Here is a 27,250-nt window from a genome sequence, read left to right on the forward strand (position 1 = left end):
TTTTAAATCCTATAAAAAGTCAAACCGCAAGCACAGGGCATCCCGCATATTCCAAGCCTCTTCCTCTATGCTTTACTCTCAGAAGTAATATACTGAATATCCATCTGTTTTTGCTCTTCTAACTCTAAATGTAGAAAATATACGTGTGTTTGTATACTAAGTCTCTGTTGTCTGAAAGAAAAACCAAAACAGGGCTATGAGGATTTTGGCGAAGGGTTATTTTGACTTTGAACCAGACGGAGGGGAAGACGCATCGGTTCACAGGAAGGTTTTTGGAGTTATGCGCTGCACAACAGAAAGAAAAACGGGGGGGGGAGGCTGTTCATGTTTTGAAGAGGCACGACATTCATTCGGCTTAGAGGCAAATCACGGGCCGCGTCCACACAGAGGCATTTCAGGTGCTCGGAGAGAGAAAGACGGACAGGAATAAAGTGCAAAACACCTACAGGAGCAGGAAGAAATGGAGGGACTTCTATGATAGCAGCAAAGAACTGGAAACTACTTTTCTTTCCGAAAGAGGTTAAGAAAAAAAAAAAAAAAAAGATGAATTTGTTGATGCAACGAATATAAAATCCATCCAAACGATTTAGAAGCATCTCTAACAGACAGCTGCTAAATATGCAGGTGTCGAAACCCTGAAACCATCAGGCTCAAACTTTCTTTCAGTTTCCAACAATCTGTTGTTCATTTGTTAAAAAAAGGCCATTTAATAATAATAATAATAATAATAATGATAATAATAATAATAATAATAATAATTCTAATTAAATAACACAGAGAGAGGGGAAAGAACAAACCTTTTGCCTCTAAGCCGAGATGAATCGCAGGCCTCTGCAAAGTGCAAACAAAAAAGCATCGTTCAAGTATCCGACTGTGTAGTAATGCGTGACCACACACACCCAATGCATATATACACACTTCTATGCATATATACATATGTGCATGACAGCAAATATAGAGAGAGAATCCATCTTGCAGTATCTATGTACTACCAACATTTTCATAGTATTTATGGATATGTAATTATGGGTATATATATATATATATAATATATATATCTATATATGTGTCTCTTACCATTTCATTACTAGACAACGGAATAACACAGTCTGTCAAAATGTTTTATGACAAGTGGAGACTGATTCTCCAGTCTAGCATCTCTCTCTCTCTCTGCTCCTTTTTTATTTTATAGTACTGCTGCAAAATGGAACCAGCCACAATCGCATTCAGCCAAACACTACAACCATTTATATATCTGTGTGTGTGTGTGTGTGTGTGTGTGTGTGTGAGAAAAGCATTCAGTTATATCAAACAAATACTAGGTGCTGCTTTCAATGCTTTTTGGGTGCTGAAAAGTACCGGGGGGTGGGGGTGGGGGGGGTTTGGGGGCAAGAGAATTCACAAAAAACAAAAAGAGTTTAAAATGCGGGAAAAAAAAGTCAACTATAAAATCCCACACTACTGCAATTCTTACCTTTCCCACTTTAAAAACAAAAACAAAAAAAAAAGCAAGATCCTGCTACATATTCGTAACTACGATAAACTCCCTTCCCCCTCCGACTCGCCTGTCCCTGATTGCTCATTTGGACATTAGCAAAGAAAAGCATGCTCAGCTAGAGGCAGAGATACAGCAAGCCGACCGACAAGTGGAACAAAACGTGACATGACGGACTTGACAGGGAAATAAAATGCGAAGTAGTAACATCCATCTGCCACCAAACCGAGAAGTTTAAAAACTATAGTAAATAACATTAAAGTAACCAAAGACAGCAAAGTCGTCCCTTTCGCTCAAGAGGCGAAATGAAGAAAGCAAAGTCACTTTAGTGAAGTCTAGCTCCTTTCGCATAGTGGTCGCCATATCACCACAATCACTTGTAAGCGTGGTTCGGTGGGGGTTGGAGGTGGGGGGGTCAAACCCAAAAGCTCTGGAGCTGCGACGGAGAACACACAATCATCAAAGTAACAACAGGATCCGGTGACGTGATTTTTCGCGAGCTGCTCCACTTCCTCGTTGATTGTTCTGTTCGGTTTCACGATGAGCAGGTGGGTGTGTGCACGTGAAGGACACAAGGGGTGGAGGTGTCTGTCTCTTACTTTTTGCTTTTTTTTTTTCTTTTTTCCCCAAAGAGCAGGGTAGGGACAGCTGGGGGAGGGGTGGGGGGGGGGGGGGGTCACGGTGGTCAATGGTTATCGCTCCACGCAGTTCAATAGAGAGCATTCCAAGGTCAGAAAAAGGAAGGCGAGTGACCGGAGCGTCACTCCCATCCGTTGTCCTTGATCATGTGAGCCAGCTCGATGATGAACTTTCCCTCCTTGTACTTTTGACTGCTCTCGAACGCGTGCTCCTGAGGGAAAATGGAGAGGAGAAACACAACGTTACAGGACTGATGCCGAGGAACAGCAAGAATCCAACATTCCACAACACACACAAACACAACATGTGGATTAGCTTGTTTGTCTATGCGGCTGTTGAATGGGAACAGAGCAGATGAACCAGCTAATCCAGGTTGGAGACTGACAGACGCTAAATGTTTTTTTTTACGTCTGTGTGAAAGTCGTTTTATGCACAAACACTGACATTAGTTTGATTAATATAGACACAACAAGCAGGTTCTGTTGGACGCATTCACAAAATGTGCCTTTCTTTTAACCAATGACATTTAAAGTCACTGACTAAATCCTTTCAGATCTGTGACGGTACATCTGCTGGATGACATCCAACCCGTTTTCCAGTCCTGCTGAGCCTCACGATGCTGTGGAGAGTCTTTGATTATTTGCTCGGGCTGCTTTGCCTTGTAAAGCAGCTCTGCTCTGCTCGCGGGGCCTCTCGGAGAATCTCTAATGGTTTTTGTCACTGAAGGTGCAGCTTTAAGCGAGTCCCTGTCGTACGCTTTTGTTCAGTTCTTTTACACCCTCCTATAGTCTTTGCACATAATTACCAGGACAAGCCTCTTCAAAATGGTCTGACATTTAATCACTGTAGACTCTCTGGAGGTACCAGCCTGGCTGTCTGCAGCCAACCTTTCGGCACTGTAATTATCTTGCGTGCTAGGAGACCACAGACTGCTCAATCTGAGTCTAAACACAAATCTGAGCAAAAAAAAAAACCGTCACCATGGCTTTAACAAGCAATGCTTTAATGAGGGCAACCTTGTCCTTTTGACCTGAACTAACAGAATGTGCCCCCTTGGTTGGAAGCCAAATAGCCACACAGCTGCACAACAACGCAACAAGAGGCCATAAGTGGACGAGACACATTAAGACGGGGGTGGGGGGGGGGGGAGTACTCGTGGACACTTAAGGACAGACAAGACTTACATATTTCCAGCCCAGGGTGGTTTTACAGTTTTCACAGTAGATATCAGCCACAGCATGTAAACCTGTGAGGAGGACCCGCTCCTCAGCTGGCCCGCAGCCGACATTCACCCTGCAGCAGAAACAGGAAGTGGGGAAAGGTCAGAGAGTTCAGCGTGAAAACTGCCAACTTGAGCTCACATGTTTTATCTATCCACGATTACGATGCATAAAGAGCTGCAAAACTCCACTTGAAGTCACCGAAAGGCGAACTTTCCTTTAAACTTTTCCAAGCAAATATCTTTTGTCAAAATATGCTTCCAAACATAAATGAATAATAAAAAAAATAAAAAAAAGTATAAGCATTTGACCAATTTGGGTTATTTACATGCACCTTAAACTCTTTTAGAAATGTCACAAATGCTAGAACTAAAAAACTAAAACTTTTTTTGAGTAGTGTATATTTTGGGCTTCTCTGTCTGCTAACATGGACTTTTTCTTGAGCTCATTTCTATTGAAGTGAACATCTGCACAGTAAACACAAACTCCAGCCTTTGGGTAGATTCGCTGCAGGAAAGTATAATGCATCAGAAAACGCAAGTACTACCGAGGCCAGTATTTAAAAAAACAAAAACATACAAATTCGAGCATAACTGGAGTTTTTCCATGTGCTTGTACTTCATAAATAATCATTAGGCCTCTACATCCCAGTAAACACTGATTAGGTCTTGAGCAGCATTTGGATTAAACAACATGCCAAAGACAAACACATTACAAGTTGAAATATTCCTTCTATATAACCCAGCTCCATGCAAACACCTGCAAAACTTGTATTCTTCAACCAAATGTCGCTGTTTTCACCTGCAAACCACCGTAAACATCGCTCACTGGGCTTCCGCTGCTTTCCCACTGATTTATTTGAACTCTAGAGACCATAAACGACTCTTTCATTCAGCTCAATCTGGCAGGTGAGAACAATGTAATTCAGACTCTGGTGGCACAGAGCAGCTGCACCCGTGACATCTGAAAATGTCTCGGACTTCATTAGCTGTTAGAACCAAGAAATAAATCAATAGAAGTTATTTTTAAACAGGTGGTTTGTTCAGCAGCAAGTTCCTGCAGAATCAACAACAAACATGCTCTCGACATTTTTAACCAGCAGGGAAATTCTCTTGTTTTGTTCTTCGGTGTCGAAATTGTCATTTTGTGTTTCACTGCACTTTTTAATTTTAATGAATTTCTCATTAGTTAACCTCTGTCTTCGTTTTCTTTCCGTTTTAAATCAACATTTTATCATTTTGTCATCTCTCAAAAAGTTCCTTCTCCAAATGTTGTTGTTACACATTTTCTGTGGTACTTTTGAAACTCTTAGTATGTCATTAGTCATTCTGTGTCAAATTTAGCCCCTTTAACCATTTTACCTTTGATTTGTCTCTCTTTGGCTATTTTGGTCCAGTTTAGATTCTATTTTAATAAATGGGGTTATTTTGCAGTCATTGTGAAACAACTCAATAAAAAAAATACTATAAATTTACAGGTCAAATATCCTCCAGTTGTAGCCTCTCACGTCCTCCGTTATGTGATTGCAAACTGAGCAGTTTGGAGACAAAAACAAGACTTTTGAGAACTTCCACTTGGTCTCTAAAAGTTTCATCCGCACACTAAATTGATGCGAATGACTGAAATAAAACAATACGTTGCAGATCTGGTGTCATTTGCTTGTTGAAACATGAATGAAGAATGCTGACTGGGAATAAAATCAGCAGGGCATGTTGAAGAAGAGAATGGGAACATTACCCCCTGCACCATCTGTGTACCCTTCGTTTTTAACTTGTTTAAGGTTAGTAAAAGTGTCTATGCCTCTATCTCCTGTACTCTGAAGTGACTGTGTTCAGAAATAAATAATAAAACCAGCAGAATTGGGACCAGTAAACTCAAACGAGTGTGAACCTGAATAAAAGCATGCAAAGTTTGGTCACCTCGGGTGTGAGGCTCATACTTACACTGAATTAAAGAGATAGGCTCTTCCTTGACTGCCTTGAAATGACTGAAACGAGAGAGAGAGAGAGAGAGAGAGAGAGAGAGAGAGAAAGAGAAACATGTAGGTTAATCATGAGCTGCAACACAATGCTGAGCACAAGAATGTGAGCAACTGACGCCCTAGGCCACTTTTTTCCCACTAACTACTGTGCACACTTGTTGTTCCACCTTGTCAAGGTTCCTACACACAAGTCTGAAAGGGACGTGGGAAATAATGGGCATGTCAACCTTAATGATGAGAGATTGTTCGGGTGATGTTTTCAGAGAAGCAAACTTCGACTTCTCATTTCCTTGTTACTTATCATTGCATCAGACCAGAAATTCTACTGACTAGTGCTTAGGTTTGTGCACAATGTGCATCAGAAACTCGTGTGTTTAGATCAAATGTAGGCTGAACATTTCTGCAACGTGAGGAGATGGACGATGGGCTTTTAAACACAACACAAATGTAAAAAAAAAACCTCACATTGTCCCTTAGTTTCCCCAGCTGCAAACTCAAGGCCGTGGTTACAGAGCAAAACAGTATTTACAGCAGTGTCCAACAGCTGATCGAAGAGACTTTATTGCTTCAATCATGGAAATAATCTGATTTTCTCCATGAAAAGTCAATACAAATCACAGCCAAGATACAGTTTAGTGGGGCACCATGCGAACACACAGCTGACTGCAACACTAAGCCTCGACTATTGATTCCAAACATCTCGGTCGACCCTAAATGAGAACATGCTGGAAAGCTGCTGGCTTGAATGCGTGGAGGAGTAAGATGTGTTAAAGATACCCTCTGGAGTTCTCATAAGCAAATATTGCTGTGTTTACATTCTGCGCCAAAATGCAGTGTGTGTGTGTGTTTGTGTGTGTGTGTGTGTGTGTCCTTGAGCCACACATACATGTTTAATTCATTTCCTTTCTCATGAGGCTGGAATTAAGATACATCTAAATGTCTCTGCAGATCCATCCACAGATAGATGTTGTGTAACCACGGGTTTTGGGGATGGGGATGGGGGTGGGGGGGGGAGTTACTGTGCACACATTGGAAAACATAACTTCCCAATGGAAGGGAGATTGAAACATTATGTTCATTAAAAGTATGAAAAACACATGTCTTCACATCACACGTCTTCAAATTGCAGCTTGCTGTCTGGAAGTGTTTTCCTTTCCACAGAGAGACACTCAACACAACACTACCATAAAGAGAATCACATGGAAGGAGACACAATAACCCAAAGAGCAGCAAATACGAACTAGACAACTCCCCAAAAATACACGCAAACTGCCAAAGACACAATGAAAGACCACAAGGACACCAACATGACCAGAAATAGACATCTGGTTGAAAAAGCAGCACCGACAGAAAACCAAACACAACAAATCCTCCAAATGGACAAATGGTGTCCTGTATAGGAGGAGGGGGTCACAGGGAGCTCTTCACCCAGGGGTTCGGCCCTTGTTGAAGTGGGACAGTCTGAAACATAACCTGCTGCAAAATAACAACATTTATTTGGTATGACAGAATGAAGCAGGGGACAGGATTCCTCTGAGGCCACATCCCCACACCTGGTCAGAGTTAGAACACTGAAATATTCATCTCTTTAAAAATCCGATGTCAGCATAATGCAGCTGAACACACGATCAGTGGGAAGAGTGTAGCAAAAAGAACAATCATAACAACTATTAAGATTTACTGGACCAGAGTGCAATGTGGCATTTCCTAATGTATTACCAAGACATGGCTGTCACTGTCATACTGGATATGAGAAAGCAGCAAATAGTCACATTTAAGAAATGAAAACCAGATGAGAGAACATAACATATGAGAGAAATGAGAACAGTTTGTTTCATTGTAAAAAAAAAAAGAAGAAGAAGAAGAAAAGAAAAAAAGGGTCTGAAATTGTAAATTGCTTTTCAAAACTGCCGCTGATTTTGGGCTGGATAAAAATTAATTAAAAATTTTTTTTTAAATATTTTTTTATGTTTTGTTTTAAAACATCCAGCTGAATTAATGATGACAACAATCACGTTAGTTTTATCTGTAACTGAAAGACTTTGTTTTAAGAAGGTGATGGACATTTTCCATCCGATTATCAGAAACTTTTTTTTTTTTTTTTTAAACTCATTTAATTTTACAGATAATCTTTCTAAAATAACTTGGGTGAGAAGGGTTTGAAGTAGCACAATGACAAAGGCTGGAAAAACAGAGCAGGGACAGGGCCAACACAGAGTACTTCAGTCCACTAGGGGCCAGACTGCGGTCTAATCATCTCTGACCTAAAACAATCTGTACTGCACAACACAAACAGAAGCCATGGCGACACCGCAAGAGGTTAACGTTGGGATCACTACAGACAAAATGACGACGACAACATAAATGCCAGGTGTCTACACGAGGGTGTTTTCTGGCCTTGTGAAGAAATGCAACTATCATACATTCATTGATTCCTGAGCACGTGTAAAACCAAAAGCTGGGAAAGATCCACACAGACTTTGACTACTGAAAACAAGGCAGGTTTTCCCATAAAAAACACTGACTCCTGAAGATCCGTGTATTGAGAAACGTCAACATCAGTGTGTGTGAATAGCAGAAATTACAGGTCAAAGTGCCTTTATAAATACTTCCACCAAGTCTACATGAGGTTACTGTATATGAGCGTAAACGGAGTAGCAAAGCTGTCACGGTGGGTGACGACAGTCTGCCAGGCTTCTCTCCTCTGGCCCCCGTCAGGCTCCAATCGGCTTTGCTTTTTCCATTGCAAATGACTGGGGCAGATAAGTTTGTAGCTGCGGTTGAAGGCGCTGAGCTAATGCTGCCTAATAGGAGCAGCAGCTGCCTCCTCCGCTGACCGCGGGAACCACCACCACCACCACCACCAGTGAGGCTCAGAGGACAAGTTTAGCGACCAAGTAAACTCCAGAAAGTTTATTTAAATCAAATTGTTTGGCTTGAAACAAGGGTTGGATTCTTTGAACACATCTAAAAAGAAAGAAGGAGTATTGTTCATTTGGCTGCTCCGTCCTCTCGTCACTGTAGGTGCTGGATGACTTACTGCTACATCCTCAAGTTCACTGTTTGTGTTTGAAGCCAAATCTACACACACAAACAGTCCAGAGCCACAAGACATGTGACCTTTAACTGCAAGAGGGAACTAGGTCGGTCCCCGTGGAGTCGACAACAAGTCCTCTCCGCAACGTTTGTGCCGGGGAGGGGAGGGGGCTGTGCCACGTGACGAGAGCCGGGTGTCATATCTGAGCTTCACTGTGGCTCGGCCATCAACTTAACCACTGGCAAACAAAAAAAAAAAGGGACGGCTCCGTCTCTCGCTGCCCTTATCCGTTTCCCACAGTCTATTTTTACTTTGGCAGAGTTTGTCTCCTTAAACAAGCTGCTGCGGCTTTACTGTAAATCATTCGGTTACAAAAACATCGTGAGCCGGAGGATGGATCACATCAGCCCATTAAGTCTCATAGGTTTTTTCCAGCGCTACAGTAAAACCCTGCAGACGACCCACAATCCTATTAGACAGCCCAACGGGATCCTGCAAGGATTGTTTCCAACACTGTGACACTGTTGTAATGATCAGGTGCAGGTTGGACGGACTCCCTAGGGTTTTTTTTTTTCCATCCAATGCTTAATAAAACATGAGCAGATGGAAGTGTGGTTACTGAGCTCGTTTTCCTGAGCTGCTGCAATCGCACTCATTTTAAAAAGGGCTTGTTCCCAAGGAATGGATTCTACAAAACAAATCTCAGAATCCCTGAATCCTCTTGTCCACACGGGGCCACAGAGAACGATGCCTCGCACAGAGAAATCCGCTGCTTCAAGCCAGACACACCGAACCCAAATGCACCCTGAGAGGTGAAATACCTGCAGAGAGCAGCACGTTCTCTAATGTATCAGACAAACTGTCAGAATTCCACAAAGTTCACAAAAAGCACTTAAACCTGTGACACATTTCAGAACACGGCTTGATATAAAGATTAACTTGATGCTATTAACAAACCTGCTGAGGTCGACTTTTACCATGTGCTTCAACAGATGTCGCCTGTTGTGGGTGAACTTGAACACTTCTTAAAGCTCCATCTAAATTATAGGACTGAATAGATGATATTGGTACATGCTGGAACAATTGAATAGGATCAGGGATAGTGTACTTTTTTTTTCAATATATATTCTATTTTACAAGGCATTTACAAAGCACATTCACCTACAATTCCGTTTCTAAAGTGAAATGTGTATGTAGAGTTTAGCGTGAAAATAAAAAAGTTAATACATTAACTCTTTGCTCTCTAGATTTATAGCAAATAATAATTACATTTTGCCTATAATAAACTCATTAATTATATAAGCTACTGATGCAGTGATATATTGGAGTTATAGTAATTACAAGTTCATAGTGTTCGTACCAATTCTAATTGTTCCTAGATTTGCACAAGATGAAAACTTGTCATAAGTGTTTGCAAGTTGTAAACAGAAAGTGGAGGAGGAAACAGCACTAGATGCTAATGTCACCATGCTAACATGAGCATCTTTAGCATCTTTGTTTAGCGTGTTTGCTTGCTAATGTGTGGTCGTATTCTTTTCCTTTCGGCTGTTCCCTTTCTGGGGTCGAACCATATGCCGTCTAACCCTGTCCTCTGCCTCCTCTTCTCTCACACCAACTAACTTCATGTCCTCTCTCACTAGATCCAGAAATTTCCTCTTTGCTCTTCCTCTAGACCTCCTGCCTGGCAGCTCCAAAACCTCAGCATCCTCTTACTGATATAATCACAGCGCACGTACGTTAAAGAAGTCCACGGCTTTCGGCTTGTCCCTTCAGGGGTCGCCATGATCTGGCATGAGTTTTTACGCCGGACCTTGATGACTGGGCGGGGATTCGAATTCGTGGCCTTCTGGATCCAAACCTAATGCTCTACCACCGAACCACCCCATTGCAAGCTAACATGTGGTACTACAAAGTACTAAATGCTAATGTAAATGTTCTGCACTTATATAGCGCTTTTCTACAGCAAAGCACTTTACACTGCTTCTTATTCACCCATTCACACTCACAATCACACACACACACCGATGGGGGAGCTGCTATGCAGCTGGCCAACACTCACCGGGACACTTCGACATGTGACCGGAGGAGCTGGAGCTCTCACAACTGTGAGATTGGTGGACAACCGCTCTACCTTCCTGCGCCACAGTCGCCGTGCTAACATGAGGATCTTTAGTTTTAGCAGCTTATTTTAGCAAGTTAGCATGATTGCATTTGGTAAAAAGTGCAAAATGCTAACGCTAACATTACGATCTCAAGCGTCACCATCAGAGTTTCACGTTAGCATACTAACATTTAGCCCTAAACTCAAAGTCAAGCTGACACTCATGGGAATGTCCGTAGCTCTGCAGGTCTCCGATCTTAAACATTGGACAGCTGAAATTTTGACTTGATGGTGGTGTCAGGGGAACACGAACAGATTCGATCCTACAGTTGTGGAGGTATTTCACTGTGGACTGAAGTAGTCGAGAAACACTGCTATCCTCCCACCGCAGTCCCACTGCTAGTGTGGCTATTAAAGTATTACAGTACAGTCCTGCTGACCTACAATATACTTGGTTTAATATTTCAAAGTGAAACAAAGCACAGCAACATTAAATTGACTGTCACATTTAAGCCATCACAGTCCTGGCAAAGCTCCAGCTAGAGGAGATAAAAAGATCGAGGCTGCATCCGTTAATGGTGAGAAATGAAAAGTGTGGTCTATTCATTAAAGGGTCTTCCATCACCCCGATGGTGCTGAACATAACGCTCAGCCTCCTCGTCAGCATTCGGTCTGCATCGCAGCGCCCCGGGACCACGTTCTCACTGCGGGGGCCTTCGCGCTCGGCTCTGGACTGCTGCTCACGCTGCACTCTGGATTTTTCAGGACGCTGCTCGTGTCTTGACGTGGGACGTAACCCGCATCTGAAAAAAATCGGAACTGACAGCGATGCTGAGAAGATGCAGCGTGCTCAGGATGACAATAACAACACGTGTCAGGTCTAATTTTGGGCCGGCACTTCTAGTTTTCTTGCCTGTTATGAGTGAAGGTGTTGACTGAAACAAAGCCAAGTCAGTGATTGTGTTATCCCGCCACCATTTTGTCATGTTGTCCTTCATGCCTCATTCTGTCCACTAAACCCCAAACAGAGTCTGTATAATCATGGCTGAGGACCTGTAACCAGACACAGCAGGCCTGCAAAATGCCGCTCACGTTAAAGTGCAGTAAGGGTGATACTCTGTTTACAAAAAGGGGGGTCTCATTCTTACATAGTGCACATCGTCTGCTCCGACCCTTTACGTTTTCATGTCCAATTTCAGATTTAAAGCTTCCCTGTGTGTTGGAGCAGTAGACAAATCTAAGCCTCGATCTCTGCCGGAATCACCTGGCTGCCGCTCGCATCTGCATCCGAGAATATTTGCATGCAGTTCAGCCTTTCTATCAATGGGATGTTGTAGCCAAAAAAAAAAACAACAACTTATTGGCTAAAAATATTAAATATTTGATTAATGGATAATGAATGTTACAGACTTGTAAAAACCTGCAAAAACAAAGCTTTCTCGTGTCTATTGAGGCCTACAGCAAATACCCAGCCTCTCTTTCACGGCTACAGATATTTAGTTTAGTGGTTTGAAGGGAGGGAGGGGGAGGAGCACGGTATCTGCCATGCTGCCTTCTGGCCCAAGGGCTCCGGTTAATCCTCTCTTTTGGGCTGTGCATCTTTGCTGCCTCGCTGGCGTGCCTCAAAGATTCATAAGGCGCATATTCTCAGGGAGGTGAAACTATCCTCCCCCTCCCCTCCCCCCTTCAATGCCTGGCTCAGGAGATTCCCAGCAATCAAACTGAAGCTGCAGAGCTCTTCCAACACCTTCTCCTTTACTGCCAGCATGGCCCAGTAACTAGTGAAAAAGCCTAATGAGGAACATGGTGATGGAGCCCGCGGCACTTGACAGATTTTATACGGGGTGAAAATCATATGTGGACGTGGCGAGACGCCTTTGGCAGAGCGCAGTGGAAAACACCAGACTCTGGTGTCATCTTCTCCTAAGTAACATAATCGGCTTAGAAGGGTTGATGCTGAGGACCGGTGATGCTGCTTTGAACTACTGAACACAAATGTCAACAAGGTGGGGCCGATTTTAGACATGCCAGAAGAACAAGTTCCAACCAAACCAAGAACCAAAATGTCTGCTTCGAAAGGAAGTTTTGAAAAGCTTTAACGGATTCTTTTTTAAAAGTCGCACTGGTTTTAATTGTGCATTCAGTATTTTAAGAATGGCAGTGAATAAGGTCTGGACAATGGTGGGGTGGTTAACGCTGCCACTTCGCACCTAGAAGGTCCCCGGTTTGAATCCACCAGCCATTATCTGTCCCTAGTTTATATGCAATGAATGCAGGTTTGGCTGTAGCCTGTATAATATTGATTATATATTGATTTTCTGATTGCTTTCCATTTGGATTCAGCTTCATTCATATCATTCTCATATATTGTATTCATGAAGTTACTACAGTTGTTAACGGAGCACGGCTGTGCACTGTTACAGGTCATCATAATCCCTTTTGTCCAACTGTTGACGATGTAGTTACTGAGAATTGGATTTATGAGCTGCACTGATACATAACTCTTGGTTCCTGATGATCTTGCACTAGTTCACTTCTTTGTTTCAAATCTGAACACGATGATGTTTTGATGTTAACGATGTTACTGTATCCACATAAGCAGGACAACAAACTGCACATCTCTGGTCACTGTGTAAAACCTACAGGAGAAACACCGACAGCGGAAGGTCCCTTAATGAAACCCAATTACTAAAGTGGATTGTTTAGGTCATCTGTCAAAAGTGACCTTACAGCCGTGGCCCAATAAACAAAGCACACAGTCAATAGTTCTCTGGTACGATCTCCAAATTCTTACTATCGAGGAACTTCTACTTCACGGATGCCTGAGGGGAGCCTGTTCAGTTTTTCCCGCCTCACAGACATCAGAGGTTCACACTGAGCTAAGCAATTCATATATTCACATATTACAAGTTGTTGCCCTACATTAACAAACTAACCTTTTTTTTTTCTTTAGCTCAAATCACACTACTGTTTGGTCAGTTGTTTTTTTTGTTTTTTTTAAGAATTTATATAAATTGGAGACAGACAGTTTTCTTTTTTTTTTTTTTTTTTATCTATATGCTGAGAAAGAATCCACCGAGGTGACAACATTTCAACAACTTCCTCCGAGGCCAACGGAGCAGAATACGCTGAGGGAATCCTGCAGACAAAACATGCAAAAATCGTTCCACTAGAGCAGTCATTTAAAACTGGTGCATGATGGCAAGGTTTGTCACCCACTCGGTGGAATCGGATAAATATCAGTGACTAGATGATGCTGGAATCGATTGCACCGTAAAAATTCCATGGCTGTAGTTGTGTTTAAGCCACTTAAAATGTCCACACTGAGTCACTGATTACATGAAGAGACAAGTAAGTGAGACACCCAGAATCCACAGAAGAAACTTTGGCAAGTTCTCAAACATGCCTGAAATAACCTCCCCTGCCCAGTGCCAGTATACCAAGTATACCGAGAAGAACTGACCCCCCCCCCCCCACAAAAACTTCAATCTGTTGCCTGATGCAAATAAACATGAACACATATTTGAAACTATGACTTTAGTCAGCCTGCAGGAGTTTAACCCATCTTGCCAAACAACACTGGGTAACACATTAACAATTGCTCAATAACGCAAAACAATGGGACTTTAATTTCTGCTTATGCAAATGCAAACCACAAGCCAAACTAGGCCACTTTCCGAATGCAGCTGACTATTTCAGCTGTCGGGGAACTGCCTGAGATGCAGCTACTGAGCAGTAATAATCCAATTCCTTTTGCCTGGTGCCACTGGTTCTCCGGCATTTCTGCTCCAGCATCAGCTCTGGGAAAACTCGCAAAACTATGTGGCATAACTGGAAAGAAAAACACAAACAGAGCACATTTAAACAGCTCCAGCCTCTCCCTCTGATGCCTGAGCTCCTAAATCTATTACTCTTGTCTGACTATTCATGCCGTTGAAGTTCAATAGGTCAAATGTTTAGCCGAAGAATTACTACACAGCTGGAAATGAAAACAGGATCCGGCACTTTAATGAATGATCGGTAAAATGTATCATCACAAGTCAACTGAACAGATACTAAAACGGCCTTTCTTTCGCATGACATATCATTACAAAGCTATGTGGACTTCCATCACACAATCATGAAAAGGTTCATCTGAGGAACGCGGGTCTTTGAACAGTGCAGTAACTAACCACGTATTCCCCAGTACTGTCTCTTTTTTCAACCTCGACCCCTGAGCCACCAGCTGACTCAAAAACCTTCTAAAGAAAACAAGCTGACACTTTAACAGCTGATCTCTACATGGTGTTTTGGCCAAAAAAGCATTTCCTCTATTTGCGCACTACATGCTCTTGTGTTTATTCCAGGCCATGTGGAGTCACAGTAAAGTGAACTTGCCAACCTGCAAAAACAAGAGCTCTGGTCTCCACAGAAAAGACATCCCACAATTCCCTGTTCTGTCACAACCTGCCTACAGTCGTTTGGTTTCTGTCCAGTCACTTAACAGCATGTTTGTAATAAAGACTGGGACTGAGATGCATGATCACTTCCAGCTCGACTTTTTCCTCTTAACTGGAAGTCCATCGAGTTCAAAAACACACGTCGCTTTGAATGTATGCTACGGTTTGCACTGGTCTCCAAAAGTGAGAAAGTCTCCATCCTGTAGCACGTCTTAAGCCCCATTCTTTGGACTAACTTGCATATTTAAGTAAAGTATCATTATTGTTATTGGTGGTGTTTTTTTCCTGTTTTTCCTGTCTGATTCACATCCTTGTTTGCAAACAGGAAAGTGAAACAGAAAGAAAAAAAATAATTCAAACACCAGCTGACGGCGCCCGAAACATCAAGCCTTTTTTTATGTCTCCCTTTTCTTGTGTTTGTTAGTGGAATTTATTTTTCCCTTCAGTACTTATGCTCTTAAACTGAAGGATGTTCGCATTTTACTTGTCTGCTTCCACTTAAAATTTCCCTGCACAGGAGCAGATAAAAGCTTATTGCATCTAAAACTTTGCTTCATCGCAGAACAACTTATCGCAGCCTTTAGCGTGTGACAATTAATCTGCATCTCTGACACAGCTCCTGACAGGTTAAGGGAGGTGCAGATAAATGAGGCGCTATTTGGCCAGAAGGCGCATCGACATGATTTACATCCATCTTTAATGATTCAAGCACTGTGAAATCCTTGTTATGCAGACTTCACATTCCCCAAATCGCCATCTTGAGGCCTCTGATCCCGCTGAATGGAGAAACTGGTGGGACAGTTTACTGGACTCGTCTTCCTGCTTGCACTAACAAGCTGTGAGCTTCCAAGTCTCTGAGCCGCAGGAGGCAAATAGATTTTGACATGGAGATGGCGAGTGTGCAGATTGATCATCTTTGCCATTTAAATAATCAGCTTAGTGCGTGGTGAGAGTGCAATGCACAGGGAGCACACTGTCGCTATCTTATTATTGCACATAAAGGTCACTGCTCCACTCGGAGCAACTGTGCTTCATCTGATACTTTCTAAACTTTACTGGCTCTTTGCTCACCAGCTGTCCATGTATAGTCAGCAGCTTTACATGTTTGCGGCTCCAAATGGCAGCAAGGGTCAACTATCTGGATAATGTGGACTTCAATACCCACAAATCCCGTAACAATCTGATACTGTTATGCTTCGAAGCAAAAGCAAGCAGAGGTTATAGCAGTTCCCAGTTCAGCTTGCTCTCCGCCGTTTTCACTCAGATCCAGATTTGTGGTTCTCCGGATAAGCGATCACGCAGGACGTGTTCTGTCCAATCTGACTGTAAAATTGTGTTTTTTTCCTTTTGCTTTTGTCTCTGCTAAAAAAAATAATAATCATGGAGGACAGGATGTTTGATGATTTGGAGGAATTTCACTTTATGTCAACAAAATGCTTTTTACGAACCAAACTTTCCACATTAGATAACAGCTGCATAGAAGCTTCATTCATATACTTTGTCTACAAATAGTTTTACTGGGATTTTTAGACAGACATCAAAAGGAGCTTAAAAAAAGACAACTAATGTATTTCTACAGTAGCTCTAAGGTGCTTTTTATTTGCTGTAACATCTTAACAGGACAATTAACTTTACTATCACTAAGGGATATTGATTTTAAGTGTGGGCACAGAGGAAAGAAACGTGCACATTACAAACTACGTGAAAACACAAAAGCCAAGTGCTGCAGAGATGCCTAACAAAGACACATACTGGTGAAAACAAAAGCACAAGAAGGAGCCTTTTTTTTTTTTAAATGTAAGAATATACAGACAAAAAAAACAAAGTATAGCAAGTCATACAGTAAGACATGTAGCTTTTACCAAAGGACAGATTGCTGCACACCACTGGGGTTTTCACCCAGAGAAATATCATTTGAAAGTATAATAGCTACAAAAACAGCTTTACCTATTTAGGACTCTAAAGTGTGACCACAGTGCAGATTTGCATGCTAAAGTTCAAAGTTGGACTCTACGCTAAAGCTTCAGGAGGATTTAATTCAGCAAGTTTGGATTAAGCAAATCTGCTCGTAGCAAGGGCTCCACGCAAATCACAAGTGAAGTTGGTGACAGTGTTACCGTCGTAAATGCTAATGTGATGGGAGTCGTAATGGATTTTTAGAAAAATAACTAAAAGCATATCCATCCATCCATTAAACCAAGTAGCTGTTACGTTTTTCTACAGGTTTTACGTTCATTTTTGAAATGACTCCAAGTTAAAAAAAAAAAAGAATAAATGCCCTTTTATATCAACTACCTTAGTCACAGAGAGACACCTTGGGAAATTTTCTAATTCTAATATAGCTCATATTACAAAACAACTGCTAATAAAAGTGTGACAGTGCACCTGAGACTTTTTGAATTATTGGACTTTGAGCATTATATTTGAAAATCACAGTCAGAAATTGTTCACAATAGTCCTCGGAAACTGTTTTCCGGTGCAACTATAGGACATTTTGTTTTGGACTGTTGGTTTGAGAAGAACTCCTTTAAATTCCGACGAGCACAGCCAGACACTTTATGATACTTATAATGAACTGCTTTCTACATTCACAGCAGGTCACGGTCTCACAGAGGGGACGTTTTTCTGAGAAAACATCTGAGACACACTGCGTTTAACACCTGTTATTTCTATGGAGTAGAGGAGAAGCTTCGTTTAAAATCTTAATGCTCAGCAGGAGTAGATGACTGGTGCAGATTACACTACGTTCAGTGTGGTCACGGGAACATTTGTCACATCAAGCTAGTGAATAAAATAAAAGAGGACTTCTGAGTAGAAATATAGGTAATGGTGCCGAGAACTTTAGATTAACCTGCAACAAATCTCTCCAAACGGACAAATGCAGAGGACAGAAGACAGAGAGGTTATTGAGCATTTACTACTTTTGTCATATGATGTTAAACATAATTTTTCAGGTTTGGGGGGAGTTTGATTGGACAAAATAAGTAATCTGATGAAACTGTTTTAGAGCTTTTTTTTTTTTTTTTTTAAATTCCAAACATTTAATAGATTGTTAATCAAGAACATATTCACAAGATTAATTAAGAATAAACAAAAGTTGGCTGCAGCCCTAAAAAGGTTAATTATTAATTACCCCTTTATATTTTAAGTGATGCACAAACTAATAATACATTTCCATACATCAGTCTCTCTTGTGTGGCTGGTGATTTGGATGTAGTTTTTTTTTTTAGATCAAGTTTATGCAGGTAGGGGGACGGATCGGAGGGTTGACTGGCATCTCGTACTTGCATTTAGTAAGTCCGGGGTAAAAGGGATGCTCGGCCAAACAAGGCAGCCCTTTCAGTTTTTTACATTCCTACCTTAAAAGAAACAGCAATAGAAAATAGCCAAGACAAGACTGACCAATGCAATCCACTGCAGAAACTTCAGACTTCAGTAATAATAGCAGCTGATGCTGTCATCTGTGCCTTTGAGAATTTACCAGGAGAAATAAATTACAGATGCAAGAGTGGAGAGATACATAGGCTTTAAAGATGCAATAAGGCAAGTTAGCGTCGAATAAAATTAAATTGCTGTCAAACCCAAGGGCCATTTTGCCACAACGGATACCAGAGGACAACACTCAATCACTGTTGAGTAAGAATTTATAGTGCAGCTGTGAGCAGATTTATTATTAATTTCCAAATATTGCAAGGACACTGTTGACTTTTATTACCATGCCTCACTATAATATCTAAAAGATGAGTTAGGAGACCAAGACAGGAATTTTGTCACTAAGATGAGCCTGCGTATGTAACAGTGTCTTACCAAAAAAACAAAAAACAAAAGGCTTTGTTAAATTACAAAATTCCAATAAACTTCATATAACAGTATGAAGACAGTATTAGGCAACACATTTACTTTAATGAACCACAACAGAAAGTGAAACTGCGAAATCCATCCTTGTGACGCAATACCAGCTTTGGTAATGTAGTCATACTGTATCCCATTTACCCCGAAGAGGAACCTGGAGTTGGGAATGACATGAAGACAAACGAACAAAAGTAAATAAATGAATAACAGGGGGAGTAGGGTTGTTCGTAGCCACTTTGGCCACGGGGGGGGGGGGGGGGGGGGGGGGTACAAGAATGTCGCGGAGGGGGGCTACTAGGGTAACCTAACATTACGGAGCACGTTCGCTTTCACCGGCCAGAGAAAGTTACATCTAGTGAGCGAGGTGATGTAATTCTACAGATAAATCTCTGGTCATATGTATAACTTCCTTTTCACTTACAGCATAGCGATAAACTTGGTGAGCACCTACCAAGTTTCAATGAATTCCTGTACCCTCGTCTGGTGTATTGGACAGGGTGGCTGACATAAATGCAAACTCGTGTCCTCTAATACACCTGTAGATGTAGTTAAAATGTAGATAAACTCTGGACCCACAAAACTGAAAGGGACCTAATAGCAAAGACAGTGCATTAAGGAGGTATTCACAGTATGGCCACAGTTTGCTGTGGCACAGTAACCTACATGTACTATCCTGCTACATCACACTATCCACTTCTATTAATACACACACACACTGAATGGGTCTACAGTTACAGTTCAAAAAGATCAACGGCTTTCGGCTCGTCCCTTTCAGGGCTTGCCACAGCGGAAAGTGTTCCGCACGTTGATTTGGCATGTGTTTTTACGCCGGATGCCCTTCCTGCCGCAACCCTACCATTTTATCCCGGCTCGGGAGCGGCACCAAGGTGGCCCTTGTTGGCTGGGCGGGGCCACGTCTGGTGGGGTGGGATTCGATCCCGCGGCCTTCCGCATCTCAACCCGATGCTCTACCCATTGAGCCACCAGGCCCCCTGGGTCTACAGTTCTGACCTTCATGGCACCAAATATAGCTGCTGGGAGATTTGGGACACAACTGAAACCCCCCAGTAGCACACAGCTAAGCTCAGGTAAGAGACAGGAAGAACTGGATGAGTGAACTCTTATGGAGCCGTCATACCTTTGAGATGAGCTCGTCGTGATTGGCCAGGTGCGCCCGGCAGTGGATGCAGCTGTAGGTGCGGTGGCATGTTGGCAGGTAAGCCTGGAAGGTTTTGGACTTGGTCATCTTCACCATGTCAGTGGGGCAGGGCTCCTCGCTGGTGTCAGGGCTGGCACTGGAAGAGTTGCAGCTCTGCTGGACTTGCTGACAGAAGAAACACTGGAAGATGCAAGCAAAAGCCGTCGTTGTTGTGGAGTGGGTGTGTGGCACGCTCCACACAGACACCACAGGAGAAAATCAAACCTGCGGGTGAAAAGGGAAAGAGAGATGTTTAGAGACATGCTCACACACGCCATACTCCTATTTTTAGAGCTCATGATCTTGATTGCATTTCCAATATAAGCACAGCTCATTTGCTGGCAATCGTTTGATTACAATCATGTATTATGTGATTACATTCACATGTTGTTAACTACCAACATGGCTGTGCAGTGATGCAACTTTAAAATGATGACAAAGCAAACAAAGCCTTGTTTATGTGAATGCACAGCATTTCTTATTCATAGTTTATGAATGAATAATGAAGTCGAAGAGCGGGTCCTCGTTATTGTCGTCTGTCCTTTCAATAGATGCACATTCAGATTATTGAAGTAATTATTGTATTAGTTTTTTGTGTGTGTGTGTGTGTAATAATTCAGTTATTTTTAAGTTATTATTAAGTTATTCTCAAGTTTGGACTCTGTTTTAAAAGCATAAGGAGTTGGTGTTTCATCGCATGTCAAGTACTTGCTTTTGGCATCTGTACATACTGATTATCAGTAAATAACATTTCAGAAGCTGCAATGTTTCTGATAAAGCAAAAAATATACGTATTTGTACTTCATGCACATGCATTCAAAGGAAGAGGAAACAAGTTAAAAGATTTCTTAGTTCAATCTGTTTTAAACTTGTTTTGATAAGATATTAGCTGATGTGTACCAGCTTTAATGGCTAATTTCAGACTGTACATCGGTTGTGTACAGGGTTCCGCAAATCCTCTGATCTTTACAAGCTCTTAGGTTTGGACAAACAGACAAGTTGTAATCAAGCCAACAGTTCATACAGATAATTCAAGCTGCTTTTGGTAAAATTAAATGGTGAAGGTAAAATTAAAAGCGAGTGAATCTAAAAATACAGTAAGAAATATTACTCAGGAAAACGGCATGCACTCAACTACAGCAGTTACGGTAGGTTGGGACAATAAATGTCAGGAATCTTTTTAACAGACAGTTCTGGAAATGATTTCACAGTTGGATTTCCTCTCCAGTTAACATTTGGCTGTTTACATCCTGTCTGATCATCTGTCTGCTTGCGTCTATGGTCCTGACAGAAGTACTTCACACCGCACAAAGAATAATTATCCTAAACGATGCCCAAAACAATATCAAAGGTGGCATAAACTAGACTCGAGCTAATAAAGTAAAAAAATCAAACAAGCAAAACAAAATATGTAAGCTCTATCCAGCATATAGCAAGATACAGCAAACTGTGTGAGAGGCATAAAATACATGTCCAAACAGGAGCTTTATGATGTTTCCATGGCTGAGGGGATTTCAGCAGGCCTGTTCATTCCCAGGACAGACGGTCTGTCCAGGAATGAGACAATGCGGCCAGGACACAATGAATGTATGACCTGTTTGAAAGGGAATCAGACTGACGAAAATACCCTTGCAGGTGAACAACAACATTAAATATCTGCATTGATAAGCCAAAACCATCATATCCTGCAGGCCAAATATGATATTCATCACACTAGTGTCAAAAAAGATGCAGATTAAATCATTTTTTCCATTCTTTTATACCTGCAGACTCACGTTTTCTCTCTGAAAAAAGCTTAAAGGGCGATTTCACTAATTTTCAACTTGCTTTCTATGACTTTAGTTTAGTGTTTCAATGTACGTTAACGCTTTTAAACTTCCCTCTTGCGTCACTATATCTAAATATTTCTCTTGCTTCTAGCTGAAAAACTCCTCCAGATGACATCACCCGGAGGAGTTTTGGTTTTTTTTATATCATTAGGAATTCAGATGATGTCATCTGGAGGAGCTCTGGAAAAGCATGATTACAAAAGTCCTCAGTGTGAACAACAAGATGACATCATCTGAACTGAAGGTTTCTCCAAATGATGTCATCTGGAGGCTTTTTTCAGCTAAAAGTACAGAGATATTTTAATATAGGGAAGTCAAAGGGAAGTTTAATGGCATTTATTTACGTGTACTACTCAAACTAGAACCAAAAGAAGTGAAGTCGTCCTTTAAATAACAAATCAACTGTATGTGCCTTCAACCTTTTTCTCCCTGCTTTTACATTACTGCCTTTTATGACCCTTTTATTTATCTTGTCCATTGAATTATCCTCATTAAATGTTTTGTTTGTGTGTTTGTATCTGAGGTTTACGGCGCGTGGGAACTAAAAGCCTCATCTGTCGAAGGGAATATTTTACAGAAGTGTTGCTGCTGCAGACAAACTGTCTGAGTGTGCAGAGTCTTTAAGTGGAAATTGAGGTTACACAAGCTTCTTCACACACTACAGAAAAGACGGGTTTGTTTTATGGTTTGCTTCTCTCTGATTTTTCATGTCTATTGCAAAGCACCATGGAAATTGAGTGGAATTTGATTTGATATGCTTTGATTTAAACACTTTCAGACTCTGTCACATTTTAAGCAGCACTGCAGACACATTATTACTATTTTATTGGTTTTATTATTACATTTTTGTGTACGTTAACTCTCTCAAAGTGTTTAACTCTCAGCATTTGCACTTTATTATAAGTTTGTCAGTCACTTGTAAAGCACTTTAAACAGCACCCGCCTGTACCAAATGTGCTTTCAAAGTACAGTTTGGCTGAATATGCTGCAAAAAAAGAGATTTTTTTTTTTTACCATAACAAGGTGTAATCACAAAACTCGGTCATTATAACATTAGCATGTACCGGTTAGTTTTGCATTACTCCTCAGAAAAATATCTGCCTAGATGCTGCAAATTGCACAACTTGGTATTTCATAGTCTTACACCATTTGATAACTTTTCAAAAGAAAGCAAAACAAAAGGCTTCTAAAACGCAAAGAGACACTAGAGCTGGTGGGGAACTGGAATTGTCACTGTGTGAAATGCCTCTCACATGCTGATTTGTACAGCTGTAAAGTAAAACTAAGAAAGCTTTCAAAACAAGAAACCGGTATTTTAAGCATTTTATTGAGATTCAGCACAGCACGTTTCCTCGTCTAACCTACCTTACATCTACATTAATGTGCTTAAATATTAGCTAACTTAGAGGGATGTTGTGGAACCAATTTACTGACCGGTTGTTGACTTTGACACTTCTGTGTTTGTCCAGCAACTGAAGCTTCATGCCACTGTGGCCATAACAAAGGTTGCACACGGTCTCATCCTTAGTATTTAAAGGGGGCACAGCACCTACATTATTTAACATTTTTAAACATTTTTTTTACTGTACATAAAATACATTAAGTACATAAAATCTTTAGATCAACTGGTTAAATAACAAACAACTGTTCTCCACAATCCCCCCCGACATCCTGTCTGTGTTTTTTCTGGCTGTCACGTAACACCACTGTTGTCATGGATCACCTGTCCGTCAAACAAAGTGGGTTGGACTATTAAAATTAGACTGCTTCAAGTTGTTCAAGTTCAAGTGAAGTTGCTTCACTTGTATTTACTGCACAAATATAGTAGAAAAAACACTAGGATGTTTTCCTTATTTGCAAAGAGACAATCAATATTTCACTTATATTAATATTTGTAATGTGTTCTTGTCATATTTGTCTTTGTAATGTGTTAATGCTACTGTAAAACTATAAAATGCTACTAGAAAAACTCTTGCGCATCTTCCTATGCACTTAAATCTATATTTAAAAAAAAAAAATACAAAATTCCTTTCTGCTCTTTCTCGCACTTGCATCTCGAGAACTGTGAACACTTTTCTGATAGGACTTTGCTTTGATGTTTTCTCCTTGACTTAGATTCTTGCTGCCTTGTACCTCACTTCTAAGTCACTTTGGATAAAAGAGTCAGCGTAAATGACTAAATGTACTGTGTTTCTCAAAATGCTCATCGTTTTGAGAAGCCTCTCCCTAATTTATAACAATAAACAAACACTGTTAAAATATCATGGTTTATTCTCATAGCCTGACAATGTAAGGGTGGGGGAAAAAAATCTGCTTTTGACCCTTAAAAGAACTTGTCTTCAGACTGCAGCAGCCTACAGGCTCAAGGGTCACTCTCATCTTGGACTAAAAGAAAAACTATGACCCTGAATTCCCAGATTGGAAACTCAATTAAAAAAAAAAAAAAAAAAAAAAAAAAAACAAGCTTCAGCAGCTCTAGAGGTTTCCAGTTGAGCTCAATGTGCTGCAACAGGAAGAGCAGCACCGAGACAGAAGCCAGCAGCCAGACAAGAAAACAAAGGGCGCTTCCGCAACTCAACAGGAAGCAGCCGTGACGTGATGCGAAAGCGTGGCTGCTCTGCAAACACAAACACACTCAACATGAGTGGAAAGGTGAAGACTGGAACTCTAAGCCAGCGGGCTCCGCACAGGCCATATTTACATACATCCTGAATAATCTGCACAGGTGCCTGATGTATAATCCCTGCATGAAAAGGAGAAAATCCCCTCGCTGAATTAGCCCAGTCTAACCCCGATGCACGTGCACGGGGGGTAAACACACACGTACACGGGCACGAGTGTCACACTTCAGCAACATCCCCAACAGCTTCGTACAGTGAATTATGAGAAAGACGTGGTTGTCACCAACCCAAACACAGACAATAGCATGGTGTTAATTACATGTAGCCCACCCCACCCCTCCCCCACCTCCAACACACACACACACACACACACGCAGGACTTTTGTATTCAGAAATGCCAAATAAGGACAAACACCTAGAGCTTTTGGTTTGTTTTCTTCTTTTGTTAAACCTCATTACTGACATCACGCGATATGACAGCACATGGTTTATGTGCGTTTACTTTTTATTGCGTAAGCGTAGCAATTTGTGCTGTTTTTGTCACCACGAGATTTAGCTGGAGTCTTTTTTTGTCCCTAAAATTCGTGTCTCTTTTGTTTCAGCCTCCTTGGTCACGTGGTGGCAGGTTTACCGTTGGTTTAAAGGATAAACAAGAGGGGGGGGGGGTAGGGGGGGAGAGATAACACACTAAACACTCAGATGTAAGTTAAGTCGACAGGTAACACACCAGGAAACAGCTGATATCCAAAGCGAGCAAAGTGGAAACAAAGAGGCAGCGCACTGTGCGTCTCTGGCAACCGCCAACAGGAAGAAGTGTCCAGACAAAAGACTGGCTAATAACGCCAACGAGTCGAATCGCAAAAGCGACGCACTCCCGACAAATCGTGCATTTTTGTAATAATCTCAAACAGGCTCATCTTGACATCGCATGCTTCTGCAGGCTCAGGTCCTTAATCTTTATCCTCCATCTCCCCAACAAAGACCACGACGCCAGCTCAAGTACAACAGTGTCGCTGTTTGTTGTGGGGTTTTTTTTTTCACCCCCCTGAGCCTGGTGCAAGCCCGTGAAGCCAGCACGACACGGGAACCGGGTTTTACTGCTGCCGGTTGTTCTCTCAGGTTTATTAGTCAGAAACATTTCCCTGCTGCTGTACTTACCTGGATCAGATCTGAGCAAAACGCAGCTTGGTGGAAAAGGCTGCGAACGGAGGAAAGACAGAGGTGTTTTTGTGCCTTGTGCCTTGTTTTAGTTAAATAAATGGTTGTCGCCGTCCCAGGTTCTGGTCCATGGGTGATGCTGTCTGATAGGAACTTATTGTTGTGTCCTTTAGGTGCTGACGGTCCTCATTTTCCCCACACGGGCTTTTGTTGTGTCTTTTGAGTGCGTAATGGACTGGCCTGGTTTGGTACGAAACGTCACCACGTGGGAGGGAGAGCTAATCCTGACTGACAGTCGGGCTGGCCAATGAGTGCCCGCGCTGCCTTCACACTCCCGTGGGAAAGATGGCAACACGTTTGAGTTGTATAATTCAATCGGATTTTCTTCGTTTATTTGAATATGTGCAGTATTTATTATTTTAAAAACATCCCCTAAAGAGACATCTAACTGGATTGGGTCATCTAACTGCGCCTTAGCATTGTTGTTCAAAAGCACAACTTAAAACACATCAGCAAGCTGCACTGTGGCACAGTTCAACATGTTTCTTTATAATAATTCAGGGTTGTTGTTATATCATAGAGCTATGATAAATTGACTACTTATTTGCTAAATTTGCTATTTCTAGACTGTCTATTTTCTACAGTGCAGTTCAAAATTAGGAGGGAAGATTTAATTTCAGACTGTAGACTGTGATTAAAATTGTGATTAAAAATGTGATTATCATCTTTTGGCCAGAGTGTCCACCTGTATAAATGTGCCACAACAAATAAATGGTTAGTAAAATTTTGACTGTCGTTCTGAAATGTAAGGATTTGCAGATTTTTCCCCTGAAATTCATTGTGTTGTTGTTGCCGAAGCAATTATTTCCCATGCGACGAGAACGCATCTCCAAAGAAAGGAGGGAGAGGGCAGATACCCGGATGTGTAAATAAATACAAGATGAGAACATGAATCTGATTACTTCTTCCTGTGATATTAAAAATCATCTGTCTTTGTTAGGCTTGATTTCCCACCTGTAGTTTTCTGTGTTGATTAAAACAGGTTTGTGTTCGGTTTCATCACCTTTTGACCCATTTGCCACAAAAAATTACCTACTGCACAAATAAACTACTTTTATATTAATCAAGTGACAATATGGGTCAAACCTTTTGGGTGAAGTGATGCTGAGGTGTTTATTGAAGGCTGCAAAACAACAAATCATTACATTCTGACCCCATATGGGGCAGAACCACAACAAAGGTCAATTTAAAGTCATAAATGAGAAGCATAGAAACACTCCAGGGATATTAGGGTTTAAATTTGGGTGACATTTCCTTGAAAGCACAGCCTGAGGGTTTTTAGAATCAGATCAATAGGTTAAGAGAGCATTTCTTTGGGCTTTGCCATGTGAGATTAAACTGACAGTATTTGGTTTTTCTTTATTTTTATAGATTAAAAACAAACAAAACAAACGGCCTGATCACCCCCCCACCCCCGCACCCACCTCCTCCTTCCTGCTGCTGCTGCACTGTTTATGTGTCAGCACTGCATTATCCGGACAATGGACAGACCCGCATCTGGAACATCATGACATTAAATATAAAAACATAAACAGAAATGAAACAGGGATCTCTCAAACCAAAGTCTGCCCTCGTCCTGTACTGATGCTGACGTCGAGGACGCGCTTCAATTCTTGGGCT

At 41.5% G+C, this 27,250-nt stretch overlaps 1 protein-coding gene across 2 annotated transcripts; it reads right to left on the reverse strand.

Annotated features, from left to right (window-relative positions):
• On the reverse strand, nt 1-27,029 carry ypel1 (yippee-like 1). Of its 2 annotated transcripts, none has more exons than XM_067520076.1 (5): nt 25,571-26,257; nt 19,903-20,187; nt 5,298-5,341; nt 3,319-3,427; nt 1-2,345 (listed from the first exon to the last, which is right to left on the reverse strand). In XM_067520076.1, exons 2-5 carry the CDS (start codon nt 20,017-20,019, stop codon nt 2,256-2,258), a joined length of 360 nt encoding a protein of 119 aa, XP_067376177.1. In that variant the 5' UTR covers nt 20,020-20,187; nt 25,571-26,257; the 3' UTR covers nt 1-2,255. The 2 variants fall into 2 exon arrangements, with proteins under 2 accessions (XP_067376177.1, XP_067376178.1); XM_067520077.1 differs by lacking the exon at nt 1-2,345 and adding an exon at nt 19,621-19,798 and having other exon boundaries at nt 3,334-3,427; nt 25,571-27,029.
• Nucleotides 27,030-27,250: the final 221 nt, after the last annotated feature.

This window comes from Channa argus, chromosome 11, assembly GCF_033026475.1.
Source record: "Channa argus isolate prfri chromosome 11, Channa argus male v1.0, whole genome shotgun sequence".
Classification (NCBI taxonomy): domain Eukaryota; kingdom Metazoa; phylum Chordata; class Actinopteri; order Anabantiformes; family Channidae; genus Channa; species Channa argus.

Excerpts from the sequence above, each read along its gene's own strand:
- ypel1 (XM_067520076.1), bottom strand. The coding sequence starts at position 20,019 with ATGGTGAAGATGACCAAGTCCAAAACCTTCCAGGCTTACCTGCCAACA. Across the intron at positions 5,342-19,902 it reads ACGACGAGCTCATCTCAAAG|TCATTTCAAGGCAGTCAAGG; the intron begins GTATGACGGCTC and ends CTCTCGTTTCAG. Across the intron at positions 2,346-3,318 it reads CCACCCTGGGCTGGAAATAT|GAGCACGCGTTCGAGAGCAG; the intron begins GTAAGTCTTGTC and ends ATTTTCCCTCAG.